Source organism: Dipodomys ordii, unplaced genomic scaffold (genome assembly GCF_000151885.1).
Source record: "Dipodomys ordii isolate 6190 unplaced genomic scaffold, Dord_2.0 Scaffold65, whole genome shotgun sequence".
In the NCBI taxonomy this organism is placed as follows: Eukaryota; Metazoa; Chordata; class Mammalia; order Rodentia; family Heteromyidae; genus Dipodomys; species Dipodomys ordii.
Genome location: NW_012267281.1, coordinates 8,874,123 through 8,886,466, shown reverse-complemented (window position 1 = coordinate 8,886,466; position 12,344 = coordinate 8,874,123). Strand labels below are relative to the sequence as shown.

The following is a 12,344-nucleotide window of genomic DNA, read 5'->3' as shown; positions in this document are numbered from 1 at the left end:
CCGGCTCCATGGAAGGAGGCCATAGAAGAGCAAAGCTGCTCACTTTATGGCAGCCAGGGAGCAGAGAAAAGTACCACAAAAGAGACCTGGGTCAAAACACACTTCACAGGCATTTTTCCTCACCCCAGTGACCCATTTCTTCTAATAAGGCTCCACCTTTCAGTTTGAGTGCCTCTCTATAGTCTAGTTAAAATTTGCACCCCTCAGTGAATTAAACAACTAATTTAGCCAGATCTAATTTAGTGATCTAATCCTCTGGCAACACCTCTAAGAATGCCCAGAAGTGTTCCTTGCTAATCTTCTGGTTGTTTCTCAATTCAATCAGATTAATCATCACACTGAGCTTCAGCACATTTCTTTCTGGGAAGTGCAACACAGAGTCACACAGGTTTACATCCATACTAACCTTACTGTGGTAGCAGAGCCCACTTCTCCCCTCCCTCCATTCTCCCCGCTCCCCCTGCCCCAAGCAGCTTGACAGTGGAGACAAGGCAGGAAGGGCCTATGTAGGTGGTACTGCTGAAGCAGGAAGCCAGGGGAGAGGAATGGAAAAGGTTTTTTTAAAAGTTGGTCATGCTTCCCCCAGGAACAAGGCAATGACAGCCTTCTGCCTCAATCACTACCTGGGCTTGTGGGGGTTGTGCTACACATGTTATAAGGAACAATGTTCTCAGCCTCCTAGCTAACCATTTCCATATCTGCATTGTTTCCAAGACTAGCCAAAAGACCAAAAATGATGCCAAAGAGAAGTGGGCATCCTTGCTGTATAGCATGTTCCCCAGACTCATGAATGGGTGTGTTCAAGACACACACCCCGGGTTCCAAGATCTACCAGGAGCAGAGTGTGTTCCACCTACAGAGGCCAGGCAGGTTCCCATACAAGTGTCACGAGGCCGTACAAGTTTCCCATCCAGTGCTCCTCAGCTCAGCCATTGGCTATGAGGAGAACACGGAGAAAAGAAAGCTGAAGAGAGGAAGCTCAAAGTGAGCAATGCTGAATCCCATCCAAGCCTAGGAGAAATGCACACACAAACGAGGTGTACCTGCACACAGGGGTGGCAGATGGCGGTGACCTGGACTCTTACCTGATGGGAAGCAGATTAGTCAGGAATGTATTGGTTTCTGATCATACCGCTATTTAATCAATGTGGTTGAAAGTCACTCCCATCAGATAACTCCTGTCCATGAAGAAGAGTTGGAGGTAACAAAAAGTCCACGTCTCAGTTATATAGAAGAACTTTCGGTGTTCTACTCTACACATAGTCCCTTTAGCCAACAAAACTATCGTAGAATTAAGCTTGACAAAGAAGGTCCATTGTTTTGCTTTGTTTTGTTTTCTTGGTCCAGGGGCTTGAACTCAGGGCCTGGGCACTGTCCCTAAGCTCTTTTGCTCAAGGCTAGCGCTCTACCACTTTGAGCCATAGCTCTACTTCATGGACTTCCCTGCCCAGGCTGGTTGTTTCTTATACTGTTTTTATACTATGTTCTTCTCATAGACAAATAGTAATAACAGAGTGGAAGGAAATTTGCAGAGGTGATGAGTATGTTTGTGGTCCAAACAGTGGTTTCATGTGTCTCTGCTTTCATTAAACTTATTCTGTGATATACATCAAATATGCACAGCTTTTTGCATGTCAGTCATACCTCCAAGACAGTAGTTGTAAAACATTTGTAAAAAGTTTGGAAATAATCCTGGAATTGGAAGGTAGATGCATACGTCCAAATGGCAGAGTGCTCATGAAGACTATAGAAAAGTGAATTTCTGAGTAGAGGCAGCTGGAATGCTCATAATAAGCATGTCATTGCTATCTGTGCACAAAAGTACGTGTCTGTCCGTGTGTGTCATGTTGCACCGTGCAGAGGAGGAAGAAGTGTCGTCTGAGTTTAGGGACCAGGCTCTGGAGGGTTGCTGGTTGCTTTCTGAACCTGGTGTTGCATCTGCTCTCTGCAGACCAGTTAGGAGCTGGGGATGGAGCGTGGGTTACTGTTGTGCTGTTCTGCTTCCTCTGAAGATGCAGGGTGGTTTCTGCTAATGCTGTGGTTTGGGGATGGAAATGGATGTGTCAGCAAAGCTCCTGGCCTGGCTCCCTGGCAGGAATCCTCCCAGGGTGCCCCAGAGGAAGAGGCCGAGAGGGTCTCCAGCTGCACAGGCCAGGGAAGCTTGGGGCAACATTGCACGTTAGGACAACAGCCCTCATACTTGTCTAGACCTAATGGAAGCCCTTGCCTAACTTTCTGGCAAACAAGAATGCTTAGAACAACTGTTATTGATTTTGTTTGTTTATTTATAAGTAGAACAAGCCCGAGTCTTTCTATCCTGGGGAAAAGCCAAACTAAACAGTTCGGTTCACCACTCTTGGTGCCTAATGACCAACTTGAAAGTTGGAAGTCAGAACTGGGTGACAAAAGGGGGCTTTCTAGAAAATTCACTTCAAGTCTATAAGCCTAAACTTTCTGGTTCTTCCCATGTGCCTTGCATCACGCATCAGATCATCTGTTGAGAAAAGCAACAGGCAAATCAGCAGTGCTCTTTCATGCAATCACAGTCTTGGATTGGTTTGTTTTGTTAGTGTATCCAGGGCTGATTGCTTTAACAGAACTTGATTCAATTTACGGACTTTAATGAGTCCATTATATTTGCTTTGAAAGCCACTTTCAAATGAGTGTGCCAAAATGAAAGCACATTTGGCAAGGCAAGACATTTGATCATTTCCTGCAGCAAAACTATAATTGTGGCTTGTGATTACATTAGAATAATATAAAAAATAGATGCGCCACAGCAATCTGTCTGATGTCAGATGCTGAGAAAGTGTTTCTCTAAGGGAGATGTGGGTGCTTTACTTCCCTCATCTGCTCACTGTCAGCAAGCTCGCTATTTTTCCATCATACTTTTTGAGGGAAGCAGTACTGGGGGTTGAACCCAGGGCTTTTGCATAGGCTAGCCAACGGATCCACTACCAAGTTACAACCTCACCCTCCCCTGACTCTCAATTAGACTTCTAGACTCAAGAATATTTATTTGATGTGCTAAGCCCAGGTCTTAAGAGAATGTACTTTATTTACAAATTGACATGTTGATTTAAAACCCCTCTGCATAACTTCTTAAGAATAAGTTTTTAAAAGTTTACATCCACCTGTAATGAATACTGTTATGAAATAATTCAACATATGAGCAACTTGGCAAAATCTGAAGACATTTGTGGTATGATTGTGAGGATGGAAGGATGCTGCTGGCATCTAGTGGATGAAAATCAAAGCTGCTGAAAAATATCCCACAGTTCCAGGACAGTGTCCCACTGTAGAAACCACCGGATCCCTCACCTCAATAGCTGCAAGTTTGAACCTTGCCGTGTACCCTTCATAGTGCCCCTTTAGCAAAGTCTCCTCCAATTGCACAATTGCACTAGACATCTGTTTCTAGCTTGATACAGTGCCAGATTTATGCAAGTTTAGGTTACTGGATTTTAGAATTGTGAACAAAGAACTGTGACCGGTGCAAGAAAAATACAGGAGACTATCTTGATACCCTAGGGATAGAAAAGACTTCTCAAACAGAATTCAGAAAACTCAGAACACTGAGGAACTTGATGACATCAAAGTTAAATATGTTTGTTTCCCCCAAAGACACCCTAGGCAAAGAGTGGTCTGGGACAGAAAACAGAAACTGAAAAGACACTGATATCTAAAATCCATAAGGAATGATGATCAGCGTCAATCAAGAAGGGATTCAGGGAGGAGGAAACACAGAATAGAGGCTTTCTCCCTCAGACTGGATGAATGAGATGAGTGAGTAGCAAAGAAGAGCCAAAGTGAGGCCGGGCCCGGAGAACCACAGGAGAGAAGCAGCACAGCTGCCAAGGGTAGTGACAGAAGGAGGAAGGGTTCCAGCTCCAGCCCCAGTGTCCCTGGAGGTAGGCCTCAACAACAGACTGGCAGACTTCGCTGTGTGGGCAGATCCACACCTCTCCAAATCCTAAACCCTGTGGCGATTTGGTGGAAGAGTGATTTGGTCTTCTTCAATGTGACAAGTTAAAGTCAAACAAGATCATCTACTTTCTCTGTCTCTGTCTCTCTCTCTTTCTTTCTCTCTCTCTCTTGGATAGCAGCAGTGGGGCACCATCTTCACGGAGGGCTTCCTGCTAAAGACCGAGGTACTCGGGCTCTCTGGTTACATTAGCTGCATGCAAGCAGCCTGCAGCTAGCCAGGTCTCGAGACAGCCACAGCCAGGACTTAGTAACCATGAACAGGTGATCAGGAATTTCTGGGCCACCCAGCTAGTGTTTCAGTAGCAGACATCTCCTAGGGATGGACAAAGAGCTGGAGAGGTCTTGACTTGGGCCCAAGTGTCAGCGACCCCACCCTTCTTAGAGCCACTTCCTGCCAGGGGACCATTTCAGAGCTCATCTTACAGAGTGGCCTGTAATCTTGCAGGTTTTCAAATGGAGCCACAAATCAGGGTTCATAGATTAGAGAACAATTGGTGATTAGAGATGTCTGGCAACAGTGTTTGGGTAGGAAACTGCCACCAGAGATCTATATAGCCTGCACTCAGGCAAGCCAAGGTCTCCTGGCAAGAGCTAAGGAAATGTGAAAAAGACCCAGGGGTAGGTGTCCACACCACACCACAAGAGCAGTTTTACTATTAAAAAAATGCAGAATGCAAGAAATTGTCCTCTGCTAGTAGAGAGCTCAGATTGCAGGAGCTGCTGAAGTAACCGGTCTACATTCATCATTTGCAGACAGCCTGCATCCAGGCAGGCCTGGAGACCAGATCACACCATGCAGACTTGGAAAACAAGGATGGGTCCGAAAACTGTGGGGAGAGTGGGCTCAGAGGCAGGCAAACTGGGAATTTAAAGAAGCAACAGGCTCTCAAGCAGTGAAGAGCCACAGGGTCAGAACCTACCCTCCATGGTAGAACAAGACCTCATGCTCAAAGAGCACCACAGAAATTCACCAAACCCAAGGCCGGCAGAGTGCTGAGCACTTAGAGCTGTCAGGTAACTTTGGGGGCTTGCTGCCAGGCGGGGCTGTGAGTCGCAAGCACAGGACATGGATGCACACACACACACACACACATACACGCCCCAGCCTTCCCCCAGGATAATGAACTACAGGGTCTGCATGTGCAAGATGTCTAGGGTATTATCAAGAGACCAAACATAAAAATCATGGGCATAGAAGAAGGAGAGATAGAGCAAGCTAAAAGGATAGAAAATATACTCATAAAATGATCATATGGAGCCGGGCATTGGTGGCTCCCACCTGTAATCCTAGCTATTCAGGAGGCTGAGATCTGAGGATCACAGTTAAAAGCCAGCCCCGGTAGGAAAGTCTGTGAGGTTCTTATCTCCAATAAACCACCAGAAAACTGGAAGTGGCATTGTGGCTCAAGTGGTAGAGCACTTGCCTTGAGCTGAAGAGCTGAGGGACAGCAACCAGAGTTCAAGTCCTGCAAAGACACACACACACACACACACACACACACACACACACACTCACACACAAAAGAATCAACACAAAATACTTCATAGTTAAAACATTAAATTTGCAGAACAAGGAAATAACACTGAAAACATCAAGGGACCAGGATCTTCAGTGGAAAACACATTAGAATAACAACAGATTTCTCAGCAAGGAGGGCATAGAATGATGTATTTTAAGCACTGAAAGTAAACAACTGCTAATCTAAAGTACTGAGAAAAAATTATCATTCATAACTAAAGGACATTAGACCAAGCAAAACAATTTATGTCTATTAAACCAGCTCTGTAGAAGATATTCATAAGGACTCTTACACACAGAAGGGAAAGGTACATGTAATCATGCAAATAGATGAAAAAACAGTAAATCTCATCAGAGAAGCAGATATATGAATGAAGAGCAGGAAAGAACCAAATCCAACACAATGGCAGGAATTACTGCAAACCTTTCAACACCAACACTGAATATTAATGGGTCTCAATTCTCCAGTCAAAGGAGTATCAGCTTATACCCCTGAGACTACCAAAACTTGAAAGTGTTGGCAGAGGTCTGAGATGAGAGTGGAGATGGGGTGAAAGGGCAATGCAATGGTGCTGAGGAAACCAAACCCTAACACCCACCAATTCCTTCCTGGATGTACATCGAAGGGTATTCTCACAAGTCCATAAGCATCACAGAGAACCCATTCATTGTAGTGTTGTGGCAGCGACCGAAGGAGTTGAAGGCATGCTGTTGCTAACAGATCCCAGTCCAGGCTGGGTCCAGATGGTTCTTGACAGATGGGCCAAGATCAGGTTGAATCAGGAGTAGGTTTATTAATGTGAAGCCAAGTGGAAGCACACCCAAGGGCAACGCTTGAGCAGTTTATGCACAAGCACTCAAGGCCTCAGGTTTCTACTGGGGATTTTGGACATGGAGGTATTTATTCCTGGAAAATGAGTTCTTTACATGCCATTAACTCTTGGGAGACTGGAGTCATTGGTATTAACTCCCCCAAGTATCTGTTGGGGAAGTTTGGGCCTTGATGGTTAAATCAGAACTGACGGTTTCCATGTGCGGTGGAGGTGGTGTGTCACCAAGATTCTGTTGGGTAACATGGGACATTCTGTTACAACCAGTAAGCTGGGATTGAAAAAAAATCAATATCCAAGCCATTTTTTGTAGCCCTCATGCTTCCTAACTTCCTGAATAATCTTTGTGTCCCTCCTAGTTGATGTACACAGGACAATCGTGCTGGATGCTCACTATGTAACATGCTATGGCTGCTACAAACAATAGATTCGACTCAAGCTGTGCAGAGAGCTCCATAGAAGGGTCTTGACGCTGGAGAGCCAAGAAAATGCAAAGCCCAGAGAGAGAGGTATGCTGTATGCTCCCATTTTTACCAATTAACAAAACCTGCACACCAGGAAAACGTGTCATTTCTGAAGAATACATGTAAGGCACAACGACTGCAAGAAAACAATGTCTTGCAAAAGAAGCAACTGTGGTAGAAAGAAAAAATAGCCACAGGGAATGGGAATAAAGAGGAACAAACCAGAGAGCAGATTTGTACAGTGCAAAAAGGATGGATGGTACATCCACGGGGTAACATCTGCCCCTAAAATCAGGAAACAAAAGAAAAGAGAGGGAAAGGAGAGGAAGCAGGAAGAGGAGGAGGCAGGAATTACAGCCACACACACCTTGGAAGAACAATGTACTAAAATACAGTGGGAGACAGAAAGCTGCCCAGATCAGACAAGGGAGTTCTGAGTATAGACAGTGCACTGGGCAATTCAGAGACTGCGCTCAGGAGAAGTGATTTCCACCTTCTGCTTCTCATCTAATAAGCTAGTGTGGCTTCTCAGGGTAAGAATTACACCTTGTTTACCAGCAGGTGGCAATGTGAGCAGAACACAAAGCAGAAACAGGGAACTTGCTGGTCTTTAACTGGATTGATGGCACTTGCTTATCTCTCTCTTCTCTCCATCTTCCCCTACGCCTAACAAAACCTGAAAAATGGAGACCACATCTTTGACCCAGGCTGAAGGAACTCCCAGAACACAAGATGTTCACTGCTAAAACCTGGACTGTCTAGACATCAGTGAATTCTGTATCACGCTACACTCTGAGTGTCCTCATCTTTCTAAAAGTAGATAATTAGTTAGCACCATGTGTATTATGCTATTATAACTCTTCACTGCTTTAATTTAAAAAAATTAAAAATAAGAATTGCATGTATGTGTGTGGAAGGAGTGAGAGAAATTATAGGCAGGAGCTCAATCTCCCTGAAAAGGGACCCGGGACAAGTCCATCCTGGTGAAGGGGTCTGTCTTTAGGTAGATAAGGGAAATTCAGAGACAGTCCATAGCTGTTCCCTGGCTGTCCTAGGCTTGATTATACCAAAATGGTACAATTTGACATAGTACTCTCTGAACTCCTTAAAAATATTTTGAAGTAGCCAGGCGCCGGTGGCTCACACCTGTAATCCTAGCTATTCAGGAGGCTGAGATCTGAGGATCGTGGTTCAAAGCCAGCCCAGGCAGGAAAGTCCGTGAGACTCTTATCTCCAATAAACCACTAGAAAACCGGAAGTGGTGCTGTGGCTCAAGCAGTAGAGTGCTCTCCTTGAGCTGAAGAGCTGTGGGACAGCACCCAGGCCCAGAGTTCAAGCCCCACGACCAACCAAAAAAAAATGTTTTCAAGTAAAGGGCAAAAAAAACCACGCTTTTTGAAGAGACATTATCTTTCTGTGTGTGTGTGGGTGTGTGTGCGTGTGTGTGCACACGCACGCGCATGTGCATGCTAAGCCACTATTTGAACCTCTGAGCCACATCCCCAGGCCTTGAATAGAAATTTCTCAAGATCTCAAGGGCACAACTTTGATCAGAGTCAAACGAAGAGTTTATTAAATGATCATATAAAGATAAATCACGAACTGGGGAAAGAAATCTACAAAATAAGTAATCATCAGGGAAAGACTACTATCTCATAATATATATATATATATATATATACATATATATATATATATATAAAATAAAACACCAAATAGTGCACCAGCACACAAGTTAAAGTTTCATTGAAAATCAGAACACAATTAGCCAAGAAATAAACTGAGTATAAACTAGTCATTGTAATAATATTTTTCTACTCATCAGACTGTCCCAAATAAAAATAAGTGCTACCAGGAATTATGAAGCAGAACAATAAGTACTCTCTCACCCCTAGAAGGACTATAAAATTAATATAAATGTACAGTAAAGCAGTTTGTCATTATATACAGTTAAGTGAGTATTTTCTATGTGCTAACAATTCAACTTCTAGGATTTACCCTGAAGATAAAGATGCCCTTGCTTTGATGCACGAGGAAAATTTCGCAAGAACATTTATAGCTGTGTCAATCATGACTGGAGGGAGAAATGATCACACAAATATTCATCGCTAGGAAAATGGATAAATTTTGATCTGTTCATTTAATGAAGTACTGTATCCAGCTATATTTAACACATGATAAATACATTCATGAATGTGAATAGATCTTCAAATATGGTGTAAAAGATAGATTACAGATTTTTTTAAATAACCCTACAATGCTGTTCCCTTTATGTCAAGATTCAAAACCATGCAAAATCAAAGCAATTGGTCTAAAAAAACTTTTGAGTGTTACTGTATAATTTGTACTTTGAAATATCTGATAGTTGCATGGTTGGTTGAGCTTCAGGGTAACAGGGAATTAAGCATTAACTCTGGTGTCAGGTCAAAAGAAAAATCTGCAAAATCAAAAGCGTTTAAAATTCGACTAACAAAATTTTGGTACGTATTTCTGAAGGCAACTGGATTGTTTTCAGCTGCCTTGAATAAGCCATTGGCAAATCGTATGGCATCCTAAATTCCTAGCCTGCCTCAAGCCATCTGAGCATGAAGGACTGTCACCTATCCACGCCACCTTGCTGGTACATTTGTCCAAGTGCTCTTCACCGACTGTATGCCTAGACCACCAAGGCTCTCCCTCCAGAGCAATTCACTGCTGCAGGCCGAGTGACATGTCCAGGGCACAGATCTCAGGTCTGGTGTTTGGTGTTGGAGGATTTGGAGCCCTTGTTGCTGCCACCGCTTCCAATGAGTGGAAAGTCACCACCCGGGCTTCCTCGGTGATAACTGCCACTTGGGTTTACCAGGGTCTGTGGATGAACTGCGCAGGTAACGCCCTGGGCTCTTTCCATTGCCGACCGCATTTTACCATCTTCAAAGTAGAAGGTAAATAGGAGGGTTTGGTTTGGGGTGGGAGCAAACGAGGCCACGCTGAAGGGGCTGTGTCCGGTCACCTGTTAATTGCATGCGGAGGTGAAGTGTAGGGTCTTGCTTAGGATGAGAGAGATGTCTGAGCATGGGCTAGAAAGAGTAAGATCACCTATTGGACAAAGAAGACGGAAGGTGCATCTCGCGGATCTTTTAGAAATACTCAGTGTTAATAACTGGCTTGAAAGATGGGAATGACTGGGTTGTTTTAGATTGTTCCAATGGCTTTGAGGCTCTTAAGGAGACTTGATGGCTTGTTGGTATTGTTTTATGTTGGATGAACTTCCATTGATTTAAGTGAACTTTTCCTTTTGCGTGCTCTCTCTCTCTCTCTCTCTCTCTCTTCCTTTCTCCTTCCTTCTTTCTTTTTAGTGTTTGGGCAAATGGTCATCTTTCTGCATTTGCAAAACTCTCACAAGAATGTGTGTCTGTAGAGACAATATTTCTTTTAAAGAGACCTGATCACGTCATTATTCTCCTCCATTGATATGCTGAGTTGAAATCTTTTTGTACAACTACTAGAAGTATGTATTTTAAAACAAAATAAAAGGACATTTTCCTGCCTGAGGCTACCTCCAGGAAAGAATCCTCATTTGCTTTCACATCATTGAAGCAACTGTCTCCCCTATGCTCTGAAAAATGTGATTGGTTTTTACAAATCTGCCCTGGCTGGGAGTTCATTATGTTAAAAATTGCTCCAGGTTTTTGGTATGATATAGTTTTCACAATCCACTGGGAAAACTGTACCTTGGCCCTGGTAAAGAAAATGGAATCACATTTTAACTAGGAAGTTACTAAAGCATCATGTTTGACAGGGTTTTGCGTTGGCTAGGCATGCCATTAGTCTACAGGAAGTGCCAAGGGATTAAGGGATAATACTTAGGTAAAGCCAATAGATTTGCAATGACAAGCAATGGAAATCCTGAAGCATGGTTACTCTCAGGAGGCCCTGGGTAACATGTACCTTTCTAAGCAACCTCTTGGTGGAATTCATGCTATGTCTGTTATTAAACCTGAGCTTTTACACTTACTTAGAGGCATTTTTAAAACTACTTCAGCCATAGGAAGTTTGCCTCAAAATGTCGAATTTGCAAAGGAAGAATATGGATGAAGACATCATTATCTTCTATGTACTTCTTGGGGTCTTTTCTCCTCAGCCTGTTCTCAAATTGGATAGCAAATAGAAGACCTAGCATGAGAATGAGTCTGTTTCTTTGTTTTTAATGGACTCGTCGCTTTAAAAACTGTATTGTAAGCTGAGCACCAGTGTCTCATGCCAGTAACCCTAGCTACTCAGGAGGCTGAGATCTGAGGATTGCGGTTCAAAGCCAGCCCAGGCAGAAAAATCCTTGTGAGACTGTTATCTCCAATAAACTATGCAAAAAAAAGCTGGAAGTGGCGCTGTGGCCCAAGTGGTAGAGCACTAGCCTTGAACACAAAGAGGCTCAGAGACAGTGCCCAGGCCCTGAGTTCAAGCTCCAGGACCAGCCAAAAAAAAAATTGTGAACTATATTGTATTATTACAGATTGTTCTATATTTCTCAATAAAAGGCATGTATTAAGAAAAGTTAGTTCCTAAGAGGCCTAAAGGACCATGGTAGGTGTGATCCTTTATCCCTACTTCTCCAAATATGTCTTCAAAAACAGTTTAGATGTCTATTGTTAGTATTAAAGGTGGGCCAAATAGTCTTTGACCCTTAAAGTTAATTTCTCTTCTTCTTCTTCTTCTTCTTCTTCTCCTTCTCCTTCTTCTTCTCCTTCTCCTTCTTCTTTTTGTCGGTCATGGGGCTTGAACTCTGGGCCTGGGCACTGCCCCTCAGCTCTTCAGCTCAAGGCAAGCACTCTACCACTTGAGCCACAGCGCCACTTCCAGTTTTCTGGTGGTGCATTAGAGATAAGAGTCTCATAGACTTTTGTGCCCAGGCTGGCTTTGAACCACGATCCTCAGATCTCAGCCTCCTGAGTAGCTAGGATTACAGACATGAGGCACTGGCACCCAGCTTAATTTCACTTCTTGAAAGTAAAAATAATGTACTCTATGTCTTCTGTATACCCTTTACAAAGATAATTTGAAAACTCTTGTCCACTGGCCATGGTTCTATTAGAGCACATAAAATAGTTAACACAATTTCAACGTAAAGCAAAATCTCTATTAAAAAATGCATTTACTGTAGAAGCCTATTTTCATCATCAGGAACACCGGGTCCTTTTTTGTTTTTGTTTTTGGTCGGTTGTGGAGCTTGAACTCAGTGCATGGGCGCTTTCCCTGAGTTTTTGTGCTTAAGGTTAGCATTCTACCACTTTGAGCCATACTGCCACTTCCAGTTTTCTGGTGGTTAATTGGAGATAAGTTTCTCAAGGACTTTACTACTAGGGCTGGCTTTGAACCACGATCTTCAGACCTCAACTTCCCAAGTAGCTAGGATTACAGGCATGAGCCACCAGTGCCTGGCTATTGGCTCCTATTTCTTTTTTTTTTTTTTATTTTATTTTATTTGTGAACATACTGTACAGAGGGGTTACAATTGCATGGGCAGGATAATGCGTACATTTCTTACCAAGCATTGCAGCCTCCTCC

General features: G+C 43.4%; 1 protein-coding gene across 1 annotated transcript in view; it reads left to right on the top strand.

The window, feature by feature from the left end:
- Positions 1–9,279: 9,279 nt before the first annotated feature.
- Positions 9,280–12,344, top strand: part of Cldn10 (claudin 10) — a 79,808-nt gene continuing 76,743 nt past the window's right edge. The window contains exon 1 of the mRNA XM_013022948.1: positions 9,280–9,724. Coding sequence (XP_012878402.1) covers positions 9,511–9,724 — 214 coding nt within the window. The 5' untranslated portion in view covers positions 9,280–9,510. The remainder of the gene's footprint in view (positions 9,725–12,344) is intronic.